A 25,706-nucleotide genomic window follows, 5' to 3' on the forward strand; every position below is an offset into this window, starting at 1 on the left:
CGTCCGTGATCTCATACGGGACTCCGAACAACATTCGGTAACCAACCATATAACTCAAATACGCATAAAACAACGTCGAACCTTAAGTGTGCAGACCCTGCGGGTTCGAGAACTATGTAGACATGACCCGAGAGACTCCTCGGTCAATATCCAATAGCGGGACCTGGATGCCCATATTGGATCCTACATATTCTACGAAGATCTTATCGTTTGAACCTCAGTGTCAAGGATTCATATAATCCCGTATGTCATTCCCTTTGTCCTTCGGTATGTTACTTGCCCGAGATTCGATCGTCAGTATCCGTATACCTATTTCAATCTCGTTTACCGGCAAGTCTCTTTACTCGTTCCGTAATACAAGATCCCGCAACTTACACTAAGTTACATTGCTTGCAAGGCTTGTGTGTGATGTTGTATTACCGAGTGGGCCCCGAGATACCTCTCCGTCACACGGAGTGACAAATCCCAGTCTTGATCCATACTAACTCAACTAACACCTTCGGAGATACCTGTAGAGCATCTTTATAGTCACCCAGTTACGTTGCGACGTTTGATACACACAAGGCATTCCTCCGGTGCCAGTGAATTATATGATCTCATGGTCATAGGAATAAATACTTGACACGCAGAAAACAGTAGCAACAAAATGACACAATCAACATGCTACGTCTATTAGTTTGGGTCTAGTCCATCACGTGATTCTCCTAATGACGTGATCCAGTTATCAAGCAACAACACCTTGTTTATAATCAGAATACACTTACTATCTTTGATCAACTGGCCAGCCAACTAGAGGCTTGCTAGGGATGGTGTTTTGTCTATGTATCCACACATGTAAATGAGTCTTCATTCAATACAATTATAGCATGGATAATAAACGATTATCTTGATACAAGAATTATAATAATAACTATATTTATTATTGCCTCTAGGGCATAATTCCAACACAATCATAGTCCTTTCGATAAGTAAGAGTGTCGAACCCAACGAGGAGCAGAAGGCTCTGATAAACGGATTCAGCAAGGTAATAACTGCAAGCACTGAAAGTACCAGTAACAAGTGATTGTGTAGCGAGGTGAAACGTAGCAAGCAAATAGTAACAAGTAACAAGTAGTAGCAACGGTGCAGCAAGTGGCCCAATCCCTTTTGTAGCAAGGGACAAGCCTGAACAAAGTCTTATAGGAGGAAAAACGCTCCCGAGGACACACGGGAATTTCTGTCATGCTAGTTTCATCATGTTCATATGATTCGCGTTCGTTACTTTGATAGTTTGGTATGTGGGTGGACCGGCGCTTGGGTACTGCCCTTACTTGGACAAGCATCCAATTATGATTAACCTCTCTCGCAAGCATCCGCAACTACAAAAGAAGAATTAAGACAAAGTCTAACCATGGCATTAAACGAGTGGATCCAAATCAGCCCCTCACGAAGCAAGGCATAGACTGGGGTTTAAGCTTCTTTCACTCCAGCAACCCATCTACTTACTACTTCCCAATGCCTTCCTCTAGGCCCAAATATGATGAAGTGTTATGTAGTCGACGTTCACATAACACCACTAGAGGAAAAACAACATACAACATATCAAAATACCGAACGAATATCAAATTCACATGACTATTATTAACATGACTTATCACATGTCCTCAGGAACAAAAGTAACTACTCACAAAACATAATCATAATCATGATCAGAGGTGTAATGAATAGCATCAAGGATCTGAACATAAACTCTTCCACCAAGTAATCCAACTAGCATCAACTACAAAGAGTAATCAACACTACTAGCAACCTTACAAGTACCAATCGGAGTCGTGAGACGGAGATTGATTACAAAATATGAACTAGGGATTGGAGAGGAGATGGTGCTGATGAAGATCTTGATGAAGATGCCTCCCCTCCAACGAGAGGAGTGTTGGTGATGGCGATGGCGATGATTTCCCCCTCCGGGAGGGAAGTTTCCCCAGCAGGATTGTCCTGCCGGAGCTCTAGATTGGATCTGCTCAAGTCCCGCCTCGTGGCGGCGGAGAAACCACGAAAAAGCTCCCTTCTGATTTTTTCTGGACCAAGACGCTTCATATAGCAAAAGAGGGGGGCTAGTGGGCCGTCAGGGAGCCCACAAGCCCCCACTCCGCCACCAGGGGGTGGTGGTGTCTGGGCTTGTGGCGCCCTGGCAGCCCCCCTCCGGTAGTTCTTTCGCCCAGTATTTTTTATATAATCCCAAAAAAATCCACGTAACTTTTCATGGCATTTGGAGATGTGCAGAATAGTGGACTAGGATTTGCTCCTTTTCTAGTCCAGAATTTCAGCTGACTGAATTCTCCCTCTTCAAATAAACCTTGCAAAATACGAGAGAAAAGACATAAATATGGTACCACAAGTAATATAACAGCCCCAAAAGCAATAAATATCAACATAAAAACATGATGCAAAATGGACATATCAACTCCCCCAAGCTTAGACCTCGCTTGTCCTCAAGCGAAAACCAAGTTCCATAAACATGTCCACATGTTGAGGGACAAAGGTGTCGATAAAACATAATACGGACATGAGGGCATCATGATCACACATAGGACAACAATACATCATAAAGATTCTTATGGGAAAGTAACAATTTCTTCACAAAGCAAAGCATGAAGCAAAAACCTTACCGAGAAGTGACCAACAATAAACCATAGTCATTGAAGCAATTGCAATTTATCACAACATCAGAAAGAGTCAAATAAGAGATTGTAAGGCAAACCCACATACTCAATCATCTCTTTTGTTTTCCACAATTGTTACAACTCACGTGGTACTCATGGTGTCAAAGTTTCAGCTGGACACAGAGGAAGATAGGGGCTTATAGTTTTGCCTCCCAACCATTTACCTCAAGGGTAAAGTCAACAACAATAAAGCATAAGTATTCAACTCCAAGTTGATATATGAATATAGATCTTTCCCAAGCATGTGACGGTAGCCAAGACAAAGGCAAAAAAGGGAATTGGTGATGATCACCATGACTCTTACAAGGGCAAAAAGTAAAGGTACAAGAAAGGCCCTTCGCAGAGGGAAGCAGAGGTTGTCATGCGCTTTTGAGGTTTGATGCGTGTCCTCTTAGTGCGGAGGAATGTCACTTTATATTGCCTCCTGTTATAAAGAACTTTATTATGCAGTCTGTCGCTTTTATGTCTTCCTTATCATAGGTTCGTACAAAGCTTATTTTCCACACACTAATAGATCATACATATTAGAGAGCAATTTTTATTGCTTGCACCGATGACAACTTACTTGAAGGATCTTATTCAATCTATAGGTAGGTATGGTGGACTCTCATGGCAAAACTGGGTTGGCGGTTTATGGATGCACAAGTAGTATCTCTACTTGGTGCGGGAGTTTTGGATAATATGAGGTGGAAGCAATCGTCACATTCTAAGGCATATCTAATCATATAACATTATTTGGAACCAAGAAAACACAATTCATTATGTTGTCTTCCTTGTCCAACATCTACTCCTAAGCATGTAATAGTTTGGTGAGTGCTCGCAATTGTAAAAAGTGTCTAAGATGATATATTTATATGTGAACCTCTCTTTCCTTATTACTTCTTATTAATTGCAACAATGACTGAGGTCTATGTTGATTTATTCTCAACAAGTTTCAATCATCATACGTGTCATAAGTGAACTTATCACTTTCCATAAGATCGTCTCATGATCTTTAATGCTATCGTTCTTTTCATACTATTGATCATGGCACAAAGCAAAGCCCTTGACTAAGAAACTCTTTATTATATAGCTCGTAAGCTCAAATACATCGGGGGAGAGACAAAAGCAAAAGACTCAAACTAAAAACTAAAGACTTATTCCTCTAAAAGAAGAAATAAAAACTGAAAAAGGAAAGAACTAAAATAAAGGTAAAAGCAAAAGATATAAAGGTGATACGATACCAGGGCAACTCCCCCAAGCTTGGCAGAAGCCAAGGGGATTGCCCATACCAATGCTTAGTTGCCTTCCTTCGGTGGTGATGGTGGTGTTGTTGTCGCCTTTGATTCCAAGAGAGATATCAATCTTTGATTTATACCTTTGAGATCTGTGACATGGTTTTCCAGCAAAACAACTTCACGAGAAAGGGAAATATTGCGAGCACGAGTTGTTTCGCAAAACCTCAAGAGTTCAATAAAGTATGGAGACAACACGTGGAGGAAGGGTTGGAGAAAGTCTACCCCTTCAACGTCTTCAATGTTGAACATAGGTTGAACCTCCTCCCTAGCTTGGGTTTTCTCCTTAGCTTGGTCCCTGGCTTCCGTGACTTCTACTCTTTTAAGATCAGAATCTACTTCCTCATGAACTTGGTGAAGATCATTCTCCCCAACAGATTCCTGAGACATCTTTGCTCTAAATCTGCGGCACACAACAAGCTCGAAACGAAAACAGAGGAAAACTGTGCGATACGGAGATCAAAACCTTCGGGCGACTATATATTGATTTTTTTCTGGGCCAGAAGGAGTCCTCCGCAAGAAAACGGAGTTCGGGAGGCACACGAGGTGCCCACAAGCTTGCCCTCCGCCACCAGGGGGGTAGGGGGCGGTGGCGGGGCTTGTGGCCGCCTCGTTCGCTCTCCAGACTGCTTTTTATTTTTCTAATTTTCCAAAAATTCCAAAACGGAGGAAATTTCCTATTGGAAAAGCATCGGAGTCCAATTTCTTACCGAAACAGATACATCTTCGTTTTCAGGGTCTGAAACAGGCTGATAAACATCCCTTATGTACTCCTGTGGAGTTATGACATTGATGATATTGGTCTCAACATTTATGGGAGTACCAGAGATGTAATGCTTGATTCTTTTCCCATTTACCACTCTAGGAAAATTTCCTTCCGTGTTATTGATTTTGATGGCACCGGAACGATATACTTCCTCGATAACATAGGGACTTTCCCATTTAGAGAGAAGCTTGCCTGCAAAGAATCTCAAACGAGAATTGTACAGCAGGACATAATCACCTACACTGAACTCTCGTTTTTGTATTCGTTTGTCGTGCCATCTCTTAACCTTTTCCTTGAACAACCTGGCATTCTCATATGCCTGGGCTCTCCATTCGTATAATGAGCTGATATCAAACAACCGCTTCTCACCGGCAAGTTTGAAATCAAAGTTGAGCTCTTTGATTGCCCAATAAGCTTTGTGTTCCAGCTCAAGAGGTAAATGACAGGCTTTACCGTAAACCATTTTATACGGTGACATGCCCATGGGATTCTTATAAGCAGTCCTATAAGCCCATAGTGCATCGTCAAGTTTGCTAGACCAATTCTTTCGAGATCTATTGACGGTCTTTTGTAGGATCAACTTGATCTCCCTATTACTCAACTCAACTTGACCACTAGACTGAGGATGATAAGGAGATGCAACTCTATGGTTGACATCATACTTAGCTAGCATCTTGCGGAAAACACCATGAATGAAGTGTGAACCGCCATCAGTCATCAAGTATCTAGGGACTCCAAATCTTGGGAATATGACTTCTTTAAGCATCTTAATAGAGGTGTGGTGATCAACATTTTTAGTGGGGATAGCCTCTACCCACTTAGTAACGTAATCCACAACAACTAAGATGTGAGTGTACCCATTGGAACTCGGGAAGGGTCCCATATAATCAAAGCCCCAGACATCAAATGGTTCAATGACAAGTGAATAGTTCATAGGCATTTCCTGACGCTTACTGATGTTCCCTATTCTTTGGCATTCGTCACAAGACAAGACAAACTTACGGGCATCCTTGAAGAGAGTGGGCCAATAGAAACCTGATTGCAATACCTTATGGGCAGTTCTATCTCCAGCGTGGTGTCCTCCGTAGGCTTCGGAATGACACTTCTGCAGGATCTGTCCCTGTTCATGTTCAGGCACACAACGTCTAATAACACCATCTACTCCTTCCTTATAAAGGTGAGGATCATTCCAAAAGTAGTGTCTCAAATCAAAGAAGAATTTCTTCTTTTGCTGATAGGTGAAACTGGGTGGTATGTATTTGGCTACGATATAGTTTGCATAATCGGCATACCACGGTGCACTATGTGAAGTGCGGATGACATTTAATTGCTCATCAGGAAAGCTATCATCAAGAGGTAGTGGGTCATCAAGGATATTCTCTAGCCTAGACAAGTTATCTTCTACAGGGTTATCAGCACCCTTTTGGTCAACGACGTGCAAATCAAATTCCTGTAGCAGGAGAACCCATCTGATCAGCCTAGGCTTAGCGTCCTTCTTCTCCATGAGGTACTTAATAGCAGCATGATCAGAGTGAATAGTGACTTTGGAGTCAACTATGTAAGATCTGAACTTTTCACATGCAAACACGACTGCTAAAAATTCCTTCTCCGTAGTGGCATAGTTTCTTTGGGCACTGTCTAGAGTTTTACTAGCGTAGTGAATGACATTCAACTTCTTGTCAACTCTTTGTCCTAGAACATCACCAACAACATAATCACTAGCGTCACACATGATTTCAAAGGGCAAGTTCCAGTCAGGTAGTTGAACAATAGGTGCGGTTATCAAAGCCTTCTTAAGTATTTCGAGGCTTCCTCACAATCCTCATCAAAAACAAAAGGAACATCCTTCTGCAAGAGGTTGGTAAGAGGCCTAGAAATCTTAGAGAAGTCTTTAATGAACCTTCTATAGAAACCAGCATGACCTAGGAAACTTCGTATACATGTGATATATGTGGGGCAAGGCATTTTCTCAATTGCATCAACCTTAGCCTTATCAACTTCAATGCCTCTTTCAGAGATCTTGTGTCCTAAGACAATGCCTTCATTAACCATGAAGTGGCACTTCTCCCAATTCAAGACGAGGTTGGTTTCTTCGCATCTCTGTAAGACTCGATCAAGGTTGCTGAGGCAATCATCAAAGGAAGACCCGTAAAAAGAGAAGTCATCCATGAAAACCTCGACAATCTTTTCACAAAAGTCAGAGAATATAGCCATCATACATCTTTGAAAGGTGGCAGGTGCGTTACATAAGCCAAAAGGCATACGTCTATAGGCAAAGGTACCGAAAGGGCAGGTGAAAATGGTTTTCTCTTGATCAGATTGTGCAACGGGTGTTTGCGAGAAACCTGAATAACCGTCTAGAAAGCAAAAGTGTGTGTGTTTTGATAGCCTTTCTAGCATTTGGTCGATAAACGGCAAAGGATAATGATCTTTCCTGGTTGCCTTGTTCAGTTTCCGGAAGTATATCACCATTCTATAGCCGGTAATAATCCTTTGTGGGATTAGTTCATCCTTATCATTAGGAACGACGGTGATACCTCCCTTCTTAGGTACGCAATGTACTGGACTTACCCAATCACTATGAGCAACAGGATAAATGATTCATGCTTCCAGAAGCTTTAATATTTATTTTCTAACGACCTCTTTCATCTTAGGATTTAATCTCCTTTGATGATCAGCAACTGGTTTAAAGTCAGGATCGGTTTTAATCTTGTGCTGACATAGAGTAGGACTAATACCCTTAAGATCATCAAGAGTATATCCAATAGCAGCGCGGTGCTTCCTCAGAGTTTTTAATAACTTCTTCTCTTCGCGATTCAAGAGGAGAGCACTAATAATGACATGATATATCTCCTTCTCATCAAGATAGGCATACTTAAGAGTATCAGGCAACTATTTAAGCTCGAACACACGATCACCCTTTGGTGGGGGAGGATCCCCAAGCAGTTCAACAGGCAGATTATTCTCTCCTCCATATGCATATCATTTTCATGCTCAATAAGATATTGCTCTAAAGGGTCCGTAGGAGGTACAACAATAGAGGCAAGAGCAATGATTTCATCTCTACCAGATGACTCTCTTTCATGGGGTTGTATTCCAAACTTGGAGAAGTTAAATTCATGAGACACACCCTCGAAACTAACAGTGACAGTTTGCTTAATGCAATCAATGTGAGCACTGACAGTGTTGAGAAAGGGTCTACCAAATATGATGGGACAAAAGCTATCTTGTGCAGTACCAAGGACGAGGAAATCAGTAGGATACTTCGTCTTACCACACAGGACTTCTACGTCTCTCACAATTCCCAGAGGGCAGATAGTGTCTCTATTAGCTAGCGTAATAGTGACATCAATGGGTTCTAACTCAGCAGGTGCAATCTCATCTTTGATTTCATCATATAGAGAACGGGGTATTGCACTAACACTAGCTCTCATATCACATAAACCATTATAACAGTGATCTCCTATCTTAACAGAAACAACGGGCAGGCCAACTACAGGTCCGTGTTTGTCTTTCGCGTGAGGTTTAGCAATTCTAGCGGAGTCCTCACAGAATTTGATAACATGCCCATCTATGTCTTCGGCTAAGAGATCTTTGATAATAGCAACACTAGGTTCAACTCTAATCTCTTCAGGGGATGCAAGTGGTCTAATGTAACCCCTACGTATCCCAGTTGGAGCTTTAGAATAATCCTTTATCCTAGCAGGGTATGGTGGTTTCTCAGTGTAAGCACAAGGAACAACAGGATCACTAAAAGCAATGACTTTCTCCTCAACTAGATTGGTTTTGGCTATGTTGCTTTCTACACGAGGATGATATTTAAACCACTTCTCTTTGGGAAGATCAACATGGGCAGCAAAAGATTCACAAATAGAAGCTACTATCTCAGAGTCAAGTCCATACTTAGCGCTAAAATCTCTAGAAGTGTTTGTCTCAACAAAAGATTTAACGCAATCAAACTGGAAATTCATACCTGACTCCTTACCTTCCTCCAGCTCCCAGTCTTCAGAGTTGCGTTTGATTCTCTCCAATAAATTCCACTTGTGATCAATATCCTTCTTCATAAAAGAACCGGTACAAGAAGTGTCAAGCATGGTACGATCTTCATGAGAAAGCCGAGCATAAAAGTTTTGAGTGATGATTTCTCTCGAGAGGTCATGATTGGGGCATGAATATAGCATTGATTTAAGCCTCCCCCAAGCTTGAGCTATGCTTTCCCTATCACGAGGCCAAAAGTTATAAATAAAGTTCCGATCACGATGTACTAAATGCATAGGATAGAACTTTTGATGAAAGTCCAATTTCAACCAATTGTAGCCCCATGATCCAGTATCATCACATAGCCTATACCATGTCAACGCCTTATCCTTCAAAGATAAAGGAAAGACTTTCTTCTTTACCTCATCCTCGGGCAAACCTGCAAGCTTAAATAAGCCACAAACTTCATCTACAAAGATCAGATGCAAGTCTGGATGTGAAGATCCATCTCCTGTGAAAGGATTAGCCAGCAGTTTCTCAAGCATACCCGAAGGAATTTCGTAAAAGATATTTTCAGTAGGTACCTCAGGTTGAGGAACAACTCCTCGTGCTTCCGTTCATGGTGAAGATACCCCGAACAAACTCCTCAAAGGAACAGTTTCCATAGTGACAAGTGATAATAAATTTCAGCACAGTATATAAATGTTTCCTTACCAATTTCCACTTACCAAAGGTGCTTCACTCCCCGGCAACGGCGCCATAAAAGAGTCTTGATGACCCACAAATATAGGGGATCAATCGTAGTCCTTTCGATAAGTAAGAGTGTCGAACCCAACAAGGAGCAGAAGGCTCTGATAAACGGATTTCAGCAAGGTAATAACTGCAAACACTAAAAGTAGCGGCAACAAGTGATTGTGTAGCGAGGTGAAACGTAGAAAGCAAAGAGTAACAAGTAACAAGTAGTAGTAATAGTGCAGAAAGTGGCCCAATCCCTTTTGTAGCAAGGGACAAGACTGAACAAAGTCTTATAGGAGGAAAAACGCTCCCGAGGACACACGGGAATTTTTGTCATGCTAGTTTCATCATGTTCATATGATTCGCGTTCGTTACTTTGATAGTTTGGTATGTGGGTGGACCGGCGCTTGGGTACTGCCCTTACTTGGACAAGCATCCCACTTATGATTAACCTCTCTCGCAAGCATCCGCAACTACAAAAGAAGAATTAAGACAAAGTCTAACCATAGCATTAAACTAGTGGATCCAAATCAGCCCCTCACGAAGCAACACATAGACTGGGGTTTAAGCTTCTGTCACTCTAGCAACCCATCATCTACTTACTACTTCCCAATGCCTTCCTCTAGGCCCAAATATGGTGAATGTTATGTAGTCGACGTTCACATAACACCAGTGGAGGAAAAACAACATACAACATATCAAAATACCGAACGAATATGAAATTCACATGACTATTATTAACATGACTTATCCCATGTCCTCAGGAACAAAAGTAACTACTCACAAAACATAATCATAATCATTATCAGAGGTGTAATGAATAGCATCAAGGATCTGAACATAAACTCTTCCACCAAGTAATCCAACTAGCATCAACTACAAAGAGTAATCAACACTACTAGCAACCTTACAAGTACCAATCGGAGTCGTGAGACGGAGATTGATTACAAGAGATGAACTAGGGATTGGAGAGGAGATGGTGCTGATGAAGATGCCTCCCCTCCGACGAGAGGAGTGTTGGTGATGGCGATGGCGACAATTCCCCCCCCCCCCCCGAGAGGGAAGTTTCCCCGGCAGGATCGTCCTGCCGGAGCTCTAGATTGGATCTGCTCAAGTTCCGCCTCGTGGCGGCGGAGAAACCACGAAAAAGCTCCCTTCTGATTTTTTCTGGACCAAGACGCTTCATATAGCAAAAGAGGGGGGCTAGTGGGCCGCCAGGGAGCCCACAAGCCCCCACTCCGCCACCAGGGGGTGGCGGTGTCAGGGCTTGTGGCGCCCTGGCAGCCCCCCTCCGGTAGTTCTTTCGCCCAGTATTTTTTATATAATCCAAAAAAAATCCACGTAACTTTTGAGGGCATTTGGAGATGTGCAGAATAGTGGACTAGGATTTGCTCCTTTTTCAGTCCAGAATTCCAGCTGCCTGAATTCTCCCTCTTCAAATAAACCTTGCAAAATAAGAAAGAAAAGGCATAAATATGGTACCACAAGTAATATAACAGCCTAAAAAGCAATAAATATCAACATGAAAACATGATACAAAATAGACGTATCACGCCACTGCGCACAAAAGAGAACACATGTTGACATAATTGAGAGAGAGCTCCAGACCAAACCAACGTCTATCTAGTGAGTCCAGTGCATCAACTGAGTACATAAAAAATTGGTACTTTTCAGAGCAATTTAATTTGTTCATGATATTTCCCTCTAGTTGAAAAGAGACACATAAAAAACAAAGCAGTTTAAGCTTCAAGTGAGATGGACTTGTCATCAGACTTAAGACATAATTTCAATCCTTGCAGTTTTCCTGATGTATAATGGTACATGCAACTAACTACAAACATGAACATCTCCAAAGAGCAACAAAAGAATAAAAAGGATACTACACCCTGGCATATTCTTAAGAGGAGAGGATGTGAACCTTGAGAGTGGAAATGGCGTGCAAATTAGGGGCAATGTCCATATGATGCACGCCGAGCAGCCACCCGCATCGGGCCAAAACACCGTGGTGGCACCAACACCCAACTCGATCTTGGTGAGTATTGAGGTCGATGTCTATAGGAAGAGAACTCATGTCGACATCATTGGCAGGGAGCTTCAAATGATGCCAATGTGTATCTGCAGCCTTATCTTCAGTCTTCAGTGGCGCAGAAAGCTAACCACAAATTGGCTTTTGAATTTTATGGGCCATTTGAAATCGTGGAGCGTGTCGATGAAGTGGCTTACAAACTGTTGCTTCCTTCCATTAGCAAAGTGCACCCAGTTTTTCATGTATCGCTACTCAGGAGAGTTCTTTCTCCAGACTGTCAAGTATTACCCCAATTCCCTACCTCTGATGATCAGTTTCAGGTTCCTGAGCAAGTGCTGCAGCAACGGGTGGTCAAACGTGGCTCTCATTCTATGGTTCAAGTGCTGATAAAATGGAGCAACCCGGCTGAAGACATGGCTACCTGGGAGGACAAGGTTTCATTGCAGAAGCAATTTCCTCGGGCAACGGCTTGGGGTCAAGCCGTTTCTAAGAAGGGAGGGATTGTCAGCGACCAAACAGCTGACAGGCCCATGTCGCCAAAGCAAGACCGGCCCAGACGAGTGCCTCGCAAACCGGCTCGGCTCGCTGGGCCCGAATGGGCTTGAGGCCCGGGATCGTCTTATATTACCACCTAGCGCTCAGGTGGTTGGACGAACGGCTAGGACGACGTGTATGGCGTGTGTTGTTGAGTGTTCTTCCTCCTCTCCTTCTCTCCTCCAATTGTACCCCCTTTGTAGCTCGAGATGAATGAAATCGGATGAATTCGAACCCTAGTCCTCATATATTGTACTCCCTTCATTTCTAAATATATGTCATTTTAGAGATTTCAATACGAATTATATATATATATATGTATATAGGCATATTATAGAATATAGATTCATTCATTTTGTTCTTTAGTTCATTGAAATCTGTAAAAGAAAGTACATACTTGAAATGAGTTACTTCCTCCGTTCCTAAATATAAATAAGATTTTTTGTAAAGATGAATTACCTCCTCCGTTTCTAAATATAAGACCTTCTAGAGATTTCAATACGGATTACATACGGATGTATATAGACATATTTTAGAGTATACATTCGTTCATTTTGTTCCGTATGTAGTCCATAATAAGATCTTTAAAATGTCTTATATTTAGAAACGGAGGGAGTACATATGAATGTATATAAACATAGTTTAAAGTTTAGATTCATTCATACTGTTTTGTATATAGTAGTTGTTAGTATATAATCTCATGTCTTATACTCCCTCCGTTTCTAAATATAAGTCTTTTAAGCGATTTTACTAGGGATCTACATACGGAGCAAAATGATTGAATCTATATTCTAAAATATGTTTATATACATCCGTATGTAGTTACTAGTGAAACTTGTAGAAAGACTTATATTTAGGAAAAGAGGGAGTATTTAGGAAACGGAGGGAATAGTTGTCTGTATAAACGAAGTTGTGAATGGATGATAAACATTTTCCATGGAGGCCAACATTTCGACTTTGTGATTTTCCCCCTCTCTAAAATATACACGAGCTCAAATTATTGAGCGTGAGGTCTCCCCGTGGCGTGGACTAGTCGCTCCGATGAGGAATTGCTCCGGCGTGATCCTCATCGTCTCCCTCGCCGCCCTGCTCCTCCTCCTCTCGCCTTCTCCCTTCACCGCCCACCAGCCCGCCACCTTCCCCGCCGGCTCGGTCGCCGACCTCCTGCCCTCCCTCCCCGGACTCTCGGGCCTTTACCCCGCCCCCGCCAACTCCACCGCGCACCTCTCCTGGCACCTCCTCCGCCCCATCCTTTCCCGCTCCGATGCGATCCCAGGCACCGCCGCGGGCGTCCTCGAGGCGGCCGCCGCCTGGCGCAACCTCACCGCCGCCGTCGCGGCGGCAACCGGCAGCAACCAGGACACCCGCGACGCGGACTGCCGGGCGTCCGTGGATGGGGATCTGCGCGCTCGCGGGGTCAAGATCCCGTGCGGGCTCGCGGAGGGCGCCGCGGTGACGGTGGTCGGGGTGCCCAAGCAAGGAGCGGCCAGGTTCCGGGTGGAGTTGGTGGGAGGAGGCGGCGAGGTGGTGGCGTGCTTCAATGTCAGTCTCGGGCCTTCCGGGATGGTGGTGGAGCAGAGTTCTTGGACTCGTGAGGACGGCTGGGGGGAGTGGGAGCGGTGCCCGCCGCTTGGTCACATCGGCAGCAATAGCAGCTGGCAGCTAAGGTGATCCTTTTTTGTCACTGTTGCTTGCTGAGATCTGCAAATTTGAACTCTTTGAGGCACGCTCTTACCAGCTATCATGCTTTCAGTTGATGGCGTCTAGAGATATCAGGACTTTGGTGTTCGATCTAGCTTGGTGCCATGGTTGAGATACCTGCATTCTCTCTGTTAATGGATAAGGATCTCTACATATAGACTGTCCCTGTGGCTTAACATAGATTGTTCCCTACATATAGATTGTCCCCTGTGGCCCCGTGTCTGATCTTACAGTTACTGTTGCTTTGCAGCCAACTCAATGCAGAGATTATCTCATACATTGAGTTAACTATATAGAGAATAGAGTATGAGATAATCTTAACTATATACAGAATTGAGTGAACTATATACATAGGATGATACATTGAGTTAACTCAATGCATCAACTCTATGTAGTACTATTTAGCATTGCGCTATGCTTGAATAGTGTTGTCCAGATGATTAACTCACGTTGTTAATGAATACATTACATGAAAGACTGGTATGTTGCATCAGTGCATATTAGTGGTTAGACTTTGATTGGGTATGCAAGAATGCAAAATGATAAGGCAGTATTTCTCTGTGGTTATGACTGGGTATCTGTGTTATGATGAACTGGGTATGCAAGAACTCAGCAAGCATCACTTTTGATATGATTGACTGTGTTTAGGATCACTGAGTTAAACACTGTGTTGATCTTCAGTTCATCATAACACAGATACACAATAATTATGTATGCTGAAAATGAGAGCAACCAACAAATGGGTGCCATTGCCATAATTGTTCGATTAGATACCATGTTGTGCCCTCAGCAAATTTATCACGACCAGTCTCTAGTGGTGGTTGATGTCATTTTGAACAGTCCGTAAGTCAGAATATTCTACTCTCAGGGGCCGACCCAGCCCAAGAATTCAGCGAGGGCCGAAGTGACTGGGGGCAAAAATATTTGGATTTGGGCTTCATAGCAGTAAAAACAGAAATTGACTGGGGGCCTGGGCCCCCACTCAGCCCAACATGGTTCCGCTCCTGCTACTGTCAGCCTCCAAGTGGATCGATTTAGCAATTTTGTGGTTTATTAAAAAGTTGCTACCAGGCTACCAGTGAACAGTCTTTATTTTCGTTGCTTGTTGGGGTTTTAGTTGTTGATGGTGGTTGAGTATATCTATATTCAAAGAATCGTTGGGTAAAAGTAATATGTTAATTGCCCTTAGAACTTTGATTTACCATTTGAGTAGCTACAGTGGTGATGACCAAAAGGTGCAACGATCCTATATGCCGAATGAACAACTTTTGTTCTAGCAGTCCTTGTATGACACTATCATGGCTCTTATTATTAGTAATAATGTTATTGTTATGGAAACAACTTTTGGCTAGGGTATACTTAGAGGCGTGGGTAGAGAAATGTAATTAGGGCTGTGTACGAAGGCCTTATAGCGAAGGTCATTGTACATTGACAAAGTGACACGACGACGTTTTTTAAATAGGTTCAGTCGCCTCGTGGGAGCGCGACCTACGTCCTATGAAGAGAGCCGTCGGGAGCAATGCTCAGTACACGGAACGTTTAGAACGTTGCCATTTCCGAAGTCCCACAACTCCCGACGGTCCGTTGCCATTTCCGAAGTCCCACAACTCCCGACGTTTTGGACTTTTGTTGACTATGGTGGCTTGCTTGGGCCCATGGTAGCTTGCTTGGACTTGTGTTGACTGTCTTGTACTTGCGTTGGCCATCCATGTGGATGCCATGTAGGACTTAAGTGGGCCTCCGGTATAATTTAGCCATTCCCTCAACAAATAAAACATATCTGTATATACTATTTGAATTATGTAATATTTTTCTTGTTATTATAGTTTCTGGTGGTTCTGATAAAACAAAATTTCTTTTGATCAGTCCGGTCGATGCCCTTGTTCGTTGCAATCAGCAAGTGAGTGCGAATAACATTCAGGGGAGTAGCAATACCACACAGAATGTTAGTGCAAACCATCCTGAAGATGAAAAGAGGCTCAAAGGACGTGCACATTTCAGTGGCAGTTCCACAATTGTCGAAGGAGAGCCTTTCACAGCAACACTGTGGGCTGGTGCTGAGGGCTTCCATTTGACAGTAAATGGGAGGCACGAGACATCATTTGCATACAGAGAGGTAATCTTATGCTAAGTGATAAGATTGCATTCATCAATGTTCATGAGTATTGGATAATTATGAATACTGTTAGGTTTTTGATAGAGGTTGGAGCCATGGTCAGTAGCAGAAGTCAAGGTCTCTGGAGATTTGGAGCTCCTATCAATCTTGGCTAATGGACTGCCAGTTTCAGAAGATGTAGACATGGCTAGTGTTGAGCTTCTGAAGGCCCCACCTGTTCCAAAGAAGCGAATTTTTCTTCTTGTTGGTGTTTTCTCTACTGGAAACAACTTCAAGCGCCGGATGGCTTTGAGGCGAACATGGATGCAATACGAGTCTGTCCGCTCAGGCGAAGTAGCCGTGCGGTTTTTCACTGGCCTTGTAAGCTTACTTCAATGGCCTTGAGTGCAGTTACAGTTTTTCAGGTTCTTTCTTTTGCATCAATACTTCTGTTCACTTGTGATTGCTTATTGGATTGAGTGCAACTTGCTTATATCTTGGATCTTCCTAATCGTAATTGTTTTTCCAGTTTCCTGTGGCAATTATTATATCTACACAGACTAGCTTCTACGTAGTAGTACATGAACACCAATTCCATTCACATTCTTGGGAGAGACTGACCATGTTTCTTTATAATATGGATATTAGATGAAACAAAATCACATTGTGTTGTATAACTTGCTAAATTTTGTTTTGGATCGAGGAACATTTAGTGACTATATCCACACGTGACAGATGGGTTTTCACTTAGTTGTTACATAGTTACTTCAAAGCTGATTACAGTGAGAAAAAAAAAGAAGGGGAAGATAATATAATAATTTTTGGGTGTCGATCCTGTATAGGAATGTTTTGGACCTAAGATGCAAATAGACCCTTACACTGCTTCTTGTTGGACTAACAACTTCTTGTTATACTAATACACCAATGAATAGATTAGAAAATTTGTATATTTATTACTTTCTGTGTTGAAGAAATATATATTTCATTGTTTCCTACCTCTTACATTTGAAGTAGGCTTATATAGCATTAACAATCCAGCTAGCACCTTGTTCAGTAGTTAAGTTGTTGCAGATAAAATTTAAAATGCAGAAAAATTAATAAAATCCCAGCTATATCCCTACAATGCAGATCTTCTTCTTCCTTGGTTTTGTTTTATTCATGGCAGTCATGAAGCTTAAATTAGCACTGGGTAACCAAGGTGAATTTCTGTGAAGAATAACATGACAAGGTTAAATTGAAGGAACAAATTTTTTCAAGCTCAGTTTTCATCCATGACAAATAACTTCTCAAGTGTTACTATAACCTAGTACTGGTTTCATCCAATGTGATCGTCATTTTTTCGGCCTAAAATGCAGCATAAGAATGATCAGGTCAATATGGAATTATGGAGAGAAGCTCAGCTGTACGGTGATATCCAGTTTATGCCATTTGTTGACTACTATACCTTGATCACTCTGAAGACTGTTGCAATTTGTATGTTTGGGGTATGTATTCTCTTTCAGGTTTGCAGCTTATAAGAACTTCATTTTCCTTGCTCTGTAGACCATAACTAGATCTTCAAATACTCCAAAATTACAATGGTTTTTGGAAGACCACGGTTTATTAACTTATGTTATTTACTGGATACAAACACCTTTGTTATGGTTTACTTATTATACATGTTGTATGTGTTAAGTAAACCTGAAATCACCATGGTTTAGCGCCTTCTCAAATTCCAGATATGGGCTATAGCCTGTATCTACTATCTAGCAATATATTCACATCCTGGTAACATAAACTTATATTTTGTCTACAAATTTGCAGACCAAAATTATGCCTGCAAAGTACATCATGAAAACAGATGACGATGCTTTTGTTAGGATTGATGAAGTCATGTCTAGCCTGAAGAAGAGCAACCCCCGTGGTCTTTTGTATGGTCTTATGTCTTTCCAGTCTTCACCACACAGAGACAAGGATAGCAAGTGGTTTATCAGTCCAAAGGTACGGCATGTTTCCAGTTACCCTGCCCTGCACGCAGATATCATTCTTAGGCTGCTTTTCTTACCCCCGAGGAACGCAGGAATGGCCTGTTGAAACATATCCGCCATGGGCTCATGGTCCGGGATACATAATTTCAAGGGACATTGCTAAGTTTGTGGTTCGAGGTCACCTAGAGCGAACGCTTCAGGTTCGAAGATAAACCAACTCGCATCGCAATGCGTTCATAAACTTCTTTCTTGTGTTTACCCATCGACAACTCTCTTGATTTTCCTCGTTGCTGCCTCAGCTATTTAAGCTTGAGGATGTGGCGATGGGAATATGGATCCAGCAATACAAAGAGAGCGGCCAGGAAGTGAACTACGCCAACGACGAGCGCTTCTACAACGAAGGATGCGATTCTGATTACGTGCTCGCCCACTATCAGAGCCCGAGGCTCATGCTGTGCTTGTGGGAGAAGCTCCAGAAGGAATCTCAAGCAGTGTGCTGTGAATAACTTTGGATGGGGCCGTCCGAGCAAGGACGTGGTAGATTAGTTAGTCTTGTTTGTTGTTGTTGTTGTTGTTGTTGTTGTTGTTGTTGTTGTTGTTGTTGTAGTATGCTGTGGGAAGTAGGCGTGTAACAGTTGTAACGATCGGCGATCATCTTTTTTTGGTCTGATCAACGGTTTCGTTTCACGGAAGAGAGAGTGTTGGTCCATGTAAAATACGTCTGTTGTTCTCATACGAGTCTTTGAAAGATATGAAATACTTACAAATTAGAGATCTCGAGCATTCCATATGCTTGTTCCCAGCGACGAAGTTAATGGCAAATAAAACCATGTGCATAACTTCAATTTATAACCTGAGTAGATTTTTCCCTTTCTTTTTGAAATGCCTCTGTTGGAACAGATTGATCGAATGAGAAGCATGTGATTTTCTTTAGTGGTTGTGATAGAGATGTAGAGATAGCAAAATGAATTGACTTGTGGGGGCAGAGCCTCCCCAGGATCCCAGCAGTGGTCTACAAATGCTTGCAGCGGGCAGCGGCATATCCTCTGCAGGATTGGGCGCTGGCTCACAGCCAGCGACTTCCCTCTCGGCCCAACGTACGGCCCGGTAGCACAGAGAACGAAGAAATAGTAACTTTTATTTATCGAGCAGACCACGCCATAGGCGCCTCCCATTTGTTCCTCCTCCTCAGAAAGCGCGCAAGGAGAGGGAGAGATGGCGCTGGCTATCCTGGCGAGGCGGAGGGCGGCGGAGGCCGTGGCGCGGCGGGCGCACGCCCCCGGGGCGGCGGCGCTGTCGGCGTGGAGGGCGTACGCGGCGGCGGCGGCGGCGGAGGAGAGCGACGTCGTGGTGGTCGGCGGCGGCCCGGGCGGGTACGTGGCGGCCATCAAGGCGGCGCAGCTGGGGCTCAAGACCACCTGCATCGAGAAGCGGGGCACCCTCGGCGGGACCTGCCTCAACGTCGGGTGCATCCCCTCCAAGGTGATTCATTGACTGACTGACGACGCCCTCCCCATTTGTTTGTGTGATGCATGGCTATTAGTTAGCCTCTTGTCGTTCCTTGTAGCTCGTGTGGTGTTGCTTTTTCTATTATGAAATTGATGCGAGTTTGGTTGGTTCTCGTTGCCTTGGCGGCCTTGGGTAACAACTAACAAGGCTTATATATATTTGTTATTCCAACTTCTAGTAAGCATCGTCTGAGCAGATTATTTTTGTTTGCTTTATAGCTAACTCTGGTTCCAGTTAGATTTTGCACCCTTATAAATTCTGTATACACGCACTTGCGAGGGCTTCATCTGCAATCAGTTAAACGGGTCTATTTTTTTTTTTTTTTGCCTTGTCAACAGAATTTATAGTAGGAGTACGTCCTAAATGGCGAAGGGTTTTCCACACTTATCCCCCCAAACAGTTGACCAGAACACTGTTCCTGCTGAAACAAAAGCATTAAGTCAAATCTTTATATGTGAGAGTGAAACATCTTTGTACTACTCCCTCCGTCCCAAAATAACTGTCTTAACTTTGTACTAGCTCTAGTATAAAATTATACTAAGCTTAAGACACTTATTTTGGGACGGAGGGAGTACATGTTTATCCTTCCTATATTTCAAATATATGATTTAAGCTATACTACAATACAAGCTAAACTTACTCTTGTTCGACATAAACATCTACACGGTAACTCAACTTCTCATAAGGTAGGAAGATTGGCTAGGAAGTGACGTAGTGGGGATAGATGGAGAAGTTAGATGGGTAGGGATGGCAACTAGCCAACTACTCCCTCCGTTTTTAAATACAAGCCCTATTAAAATCTTTAAAAGGGCTTATATTTAAAAACGGAGGGAGTAGAACGGAAAGAGTTCATTTCTTGCTTCCCTCTTACAATAGGATACATCCCCCATATGAACCTTCTAAGTCGATTACACTGAACAGCAAGTCCAGTTTGTAACAGCTGGAACCATATCCTAACATACAAAGTCAACAACATAATTTGACTCCCAAGACAAAGACTCCTAATTGGATGCAAACTCTAGCATAGTTGGATACACTATTGCAAGGTTGGATATTACTAATATATGTGCACAACATCTTTCTCTACAGGCCTATCATCCGTATAGCTCCTACATAAGGTTTATGTTGTAGCTTAGGATTCTCTTAGCATAAGATTAACAACTTTATCTGGAATCTAAACATTTGATGTATTTCTTCTATGTGAACAAGTACACCTAGAGAATTATCTACGTTGGTGATATATCCTTGCAGATGTGCTTATTGGGAACACTTCTAACTCCCTTCCATGGTTCTGATCCGCCAGGCTCTGTTGCACTCTTCTCATATGTACCATGAAGCAAAGACTTCTTTTGCGCACCATGGAGTGAAAATCTCTAACCTGGAAGTGGATCTCCCAGCCATGATGGCGCAGAAAGACAAGGCTGTGGCCGGATTAACAAAAGGAATCGAAGGCCTCTTTAAGAAGAACAAAGTGACGTATGTCAAAGGCTTTGGGAAACTTACCTCCCCTTCAGAAGTATCGGTTGATTTGGTTGATGGTGGTAACACTGTTGTCAAAGGAAAAAACATAATCATTGCCACTGGATCTGATGTAAAATCACTTCCTGGGATCACAATCGATGAGAAGAAGATTGTTTCATCTACTGGTGCCCTGTGCTTGTCGGGTATCCCAAAGAAAATGGTTGTCATTGGAGCTGGTTACATTGGCCTGGAAATGGGTTCAGTCTGGAATCGTCTTGGGACAGAGGTCACTGTGGTTGAATTTGCTCCGGACATAGTCCCATCAATGGATGGTGAAATCAGGAAGCAGTTCCAACGCATGTTGCAGAAGCAGAAAATGAAGTTTATGCTCAAGACAAAGGTGGTCGGAGTTGATACCTCTGGAGACGGGGTGAAGCTAACACTTGAGCCTGCAGCTGGAGGTGAGCAGAGCACCCTTGAAGCAGACATCGTTCTTGTCTCTGCTGGGAGAACCCCTTATACCGCCGGGCTCGGGCTGGATGCCATTGGGGTTGAGATGGACAAGGCTGGCAGGATCCTCGTCGATAAGAGATTCATGACCAATGTGAATGGAGTGTATGCGATTGGTGATGCCATCCCTGGGCCCATGCTTGCCCACAAGGCTGAAGAGGATGGTGTGGCATGTGTTGAGTTCCTCGCTGGCAAGGAAGGTCACGTCGACTACGATCTGGTGCCTGGTGTGGTCTACACACACCCAGAGGTGGCATCCGTTGGCAAGACGGAGGAGCAGGTGAAGGCCTCAGGAATTCCCTACCGAGTTGGCAAATTCCCGCTCATGGCGAACAGCCGTGCGAAGGCTATCGATGATGCCGAGGGGATGGTTAAGGTCGTGGCTGACAAGGAAACTGACAAGATTCTTGGTGTGCACATAATGGCGCAGAATGCTGGAGAGATCATCCATGAAGCTGTGCTTGCCCTGCAGTATGGAGCGTCGAGCGAGGATGTTGCCCGGATATGCCATGCTCACCCCACTGTGAGTGAAGCCCTCAAGGAGGCTTGCTTGCAAACCCATTCTAAAGCCATCCACATATAATCTTTCCTTTTCTGTTATTACTTGTCTCAGCAAGTTCCAAAATTTTGTAATAATTTTGGATGTATGGGAACAAAAAGCGTATGGTTGTCATTTCGCCCTGTCGGCGATACTGTGAATTAACAGTTGCCAGTGCCACAGGATCGTTGTACATGCCATTGAATTTATGTTTCCTTCTTAGGCCCTACATCTGGAGTGAGGCGTTTTGGAGACCGAGGCCGGTATTTTGAAGAAGACCAGAAAAAAAATGCTATTTACAAGTTTTAGGAAAAATCATTTTTTTTGCAAGGATACATATAGATGTTTTTTACATGTCTGTATGCAAAAAAGAAAAAAATACTGGCCAAAAAAGAACAAAAGGAAGGCCCATTTTTATACACATATTTGTCCTTTTTGTGTACATCACGTATGAAAATGCATGTTGCTGGAAATTCATATTAGATATTTTACTATGGACTAAATAGTAGTAGCAAAATGAGTGAATCTACACGCTAAAATATGTCAAATATATATATCCGTATGTACTAGTTCATAATAAGATATCTAGAAGACTTATATTTAGAAACCGCCGATGTACTACACAGTTATATGTAGCTCATTGCATACGTGTTGCAACGGGGCAAACATATTTTGATGATTCAACACGGAGGCAAACATATTTTGATTATTCAATCCCAATTACAAGTGTCAAAAGTTGGGTACTTTTTACGCGGGCAATGACTCAAAAAAGAGAAGTCGTGGAGTTTTTTTATGGTCTTTCCCACATCGACATCACCAGCTAAGATCGTGTTGCGGAATGGGAATGAGAGATTTTAAGAGGAGCTCACATAAATGATACTAGGTGATTTCCCGGGCATTGACGCAGGATTTTAAAAGATAAATTTTATTTTTACATGAATAAAATTATGTAAATTAAAAGCTATTATTTTTAGGAAGTATTTATGTGTGAATAAAGAATATGCATGGATGTTAGACGTCGATGGTGATAAAGATATTAAATTAAAGTATGCATATGCTACAAGACAGTGAATGATGATGTGGCACATTTGGTGATGTGAAGGATTGTATGTTGAGAGAATTAGAATGGGTTAAATATACTCAAGGTGCCTTGACTTATCATGCACGGTTAATATAGTGTCTAAAGTTATAAAATACATGAAATTAATGTTCGAAATTAGAAAACTTCATATTTTATTTAATCGCTCAAGAAAACTTCAGAAATTAGAAATTAGAAAGATAAAAAATGAGTGATACAGGGTCGAACCTGGGCTCTCGTAATCACGGATAGCATTGTACACATAGGTTGTCCACCGTGTCATACACTGCTGAGTGCATATATAAGAGGTATTTTTTTACACAATACTCCCTCTGTTCCGAAATATAAGACCTTTTAGATATTTGACTATAGACTACATACGGAGTAAAATAAATGAACTTACACTCTAAAATATGACTACATACATCCGTATGTAGTATATAGTGAAATCTCTAAAATGTCTTATATATAGGAACGGAGGGAGTACAATGGAAGTCTAACGAAATTTGGAAGTCACTTACTCTTTTCGTTCGGTGAAGAGTGTACGTTTCGCTTTAAAAAAATCCATAAAAAAATGTAATTTCATCTTTTCAATGCATTTTAAAGTAGAAAAAAAATGCTTCTTTCTCATCACATGATAATCAAGATCAATAACATTCTACTCATAGTGTCCTTAACTGGTACATGCACTTAGCTCATTGAGGGTTGGATAATTAAAGAGAAGAGAGATGGTGGCTTGCACCTTTTCAATGTATTTTTTACTTCACTTCATAATTTGTCTTAAAATGTTTATATGTTCACTTTTCACCGAACGGAGGGAGTAGAGCACATGCATACGTTTTTGTGTGAAAACAATCAACTCTTTTTGAAACTTTTAAGTGTCAGTTTTTAGCCTTACAAAAGTGCTCGAAACGGTTTTTATTTCTATTGGACACTTCTATGGACCCGCACAAGTTTTATTTTCATTTTTTCAGGTTCTTTATTTTTATTTTTCATATTATTATTACCGCTCAAAATAAAAGAAATGCAAGAAAAAAATACAATGGCCATAAACTTTAAAAAAATGTTAGTACGTTTCAAAAATGTTTAACATGTTCTTTGAATTATTTTCACGTGTATTAAAAAATTATAACATGTATTTAGAAAAGTATTCATATTAAAAAATGGCATTGTGTATTGAAAAAAGTTCAACATGTATTACTTCCTCCATCCCAAAATTCTTGTCTTAGATTTATCTACAAATGGATGTATCTAAATACTAAAATATGACTAGATACATTCATATCTACACAAATGTAAGACAAGAATTTTGGGATGGAGGGAGTATAAATTTATTTTATAACATTTGAATAATTTTATTAAAAATTTCAACATAATACTTATTAATGCATGTTGAATAGTTTACAAAATACAACATTGTCAATTTGTTAATAATTGGGTATTTTAGAATTACAGTGAAGAAAACAGTAATAGTGTATGCTTGTGATCTATAAATTTACACAATAATTTCTAATGTAGGCTGAACTATTTCAATCCCCATAAATTTTGAAAAACTTCATGTCTACCTCTTACAAGTACGCAATAAAAAGTAAAAAAACGCCAAATAAAAATTAATTGCATATTATATTTTTACATGGGAAAATATATGTCCCACGAAACTAAACTTTAAGTTGGGAAAAAAATAAAATAGAGCCAATGGATAAACTCATTGGGAAAATTACAGAGGGGTACGTGGAAATCATCCACATAGCTTTCTAGCTAAGGTTTTAAAATAGGGTCTTATTCGAAGAATTGGCAATGGGCAAGGTACTAGTATTTGGAACGATAATTGGATCCCGAGGGATCACATGCTATGTGCTCTACATCCACGAAGTAATCAGCCGTTGGAGATCGTCTCAAATTTTAACAATCCAGCAAACAGAAGATGGGACAGGAATTGTTTGCGTGAAGATCTTCAGCAGATTGATATCCAACATCCCACTGATCTCTTAGAATTAGTGAAAATCAACTATTTAAGTATCATAGATTACAGATTTTCCTAAATTGAGGCCATCCTTGCTAGACAGCGTCTGGGCCATTATTCCTACACAAGAGAGATATAGGTGCGTATGATAGTCTGCATCCCCTCATCTGTTATCTTCTTAACCTGCTTTTCAACGTTTGGTAGGATGTGAAAATCAACTACTTATACGACGAGTGGTGGCACTGGGATGGAGGTCAAGCGCGTCGATCCACCTTATCTTCTTTTTTGAAAACAGATGTTTCCTCTCTTAGGCTTTTTACACTTTAGTCTTTGCTATTTTGTCTATCTTACGATTCATTATGAAAAACAGTCTAAACCACTGACTGGTGTGCTTTTTGCAAAAAAATAACCTAAAAATTAGTGATTTTTGGCACAACACCGTAAAATTATGATTTCTGCAAAACTAAGAGCATCTACAGCCGGACTTGACAAATCCTGACACCCCATACGCCCACGGGCGCGTCTGCGAAAAGCGCCTGCCGGCCCCACATATGTTGCACCGCACATTCACATACCTCAAATCCATGCAATTCATGTACGTCGACCATCTGATACAAATTGTCTGAATTCAACATTTCGAACTAAAGAAAATCAAATCACAGTTCAACAAACCGAACATGCGAAAATGAAATCATTGTCCAAGCAAGAAGGGATGCTTATCGGATCAATGGCCGAACGCGCCACCCATGCCGCCTGCTCGTCCTGCTTCGCCTGGGCAGCCCCAGCTCCGCCTTCGTCCGGGTTGCATGCTCCGCTTGCATCCTGGTCGCATGATCCACTATCGTAGCCGCCCTCACCACATGCGCCCT

General features: G+C 41.9%; 2 protein-coding genes across 2 annotated transcripts; both read left to right on the top strand.

Annotated features, from left to right (window-relative positions):
* The first annotated feature begins 12,977 nt into the window (after positions 1 to 12,977).
* On the top strand, positions 12,978 to 18,552 carry LOC123409150 (hydroxyproline O-galactosyltransferase GALT3). Its single transcript, XM_045102149.1, has 7 exons — positions 12,978 to 13,682; positions 15,583 to 15,832; positions 15,917 to 16,192; positions 17,167 to 17,295; positions 17,615 to 17,791; positions 17,871 to 17,978; positions 18,078 to 18,552. The coding sequence occupies exons 1-7, from the start codon at positions 13,057 to 13,059 to the stop codon at positions 18,282 to 18,284; spliced, it is 1,773 nt and encodes a 590-aa protein (XP_044958084.1). The 5' UTR covers positions 12,978 to 13,056; the 3' UTR covers positions 18,285 to 18,552.
* Positions 18,553 to 18,817: 265 nt separating this feature from the next.
* Positions 18,818 to 22,025, top strand: LOC123409249 (dihydrolipoyl dehydrogenase 1, mitochondrial-like). The gene is made up of 2 exons (XM_045102226.1): positions 18,818 to 19,260; positions 20,591 to 22,025. The coding sequence occupies exons 1-2, from the start codon at positions 18,994 to 18,996 to the stop codon at positions 21,839 to 21,841; spliced, it is 1,518 nt and encodes a 505-aa protein (XP_044958161.1). The 5' UTR covers positions 18,818 to 18,993; the 3' UTR covers positions 21,842 to 22,025.
* The last annotated feature ends 3,681 nt before the right edge of the window (positions 22,026 to 25,706 follow it).

Source organism: Hordeum vulgare, chromosome 1H (assembly GCF_904849725.1).
Source record: "Hordeum vulgare subsp. vulgare chromosome 1H, MorexV3_pseudomolecules_assembly, whole genome shotgun sequence".
Lineage (NCBI taxonomy): Eukaryota > Viridiplantae > Streptophyta > Magnoliopsida > Poales > Poaceae > Hordeum > Hordeum vulgare.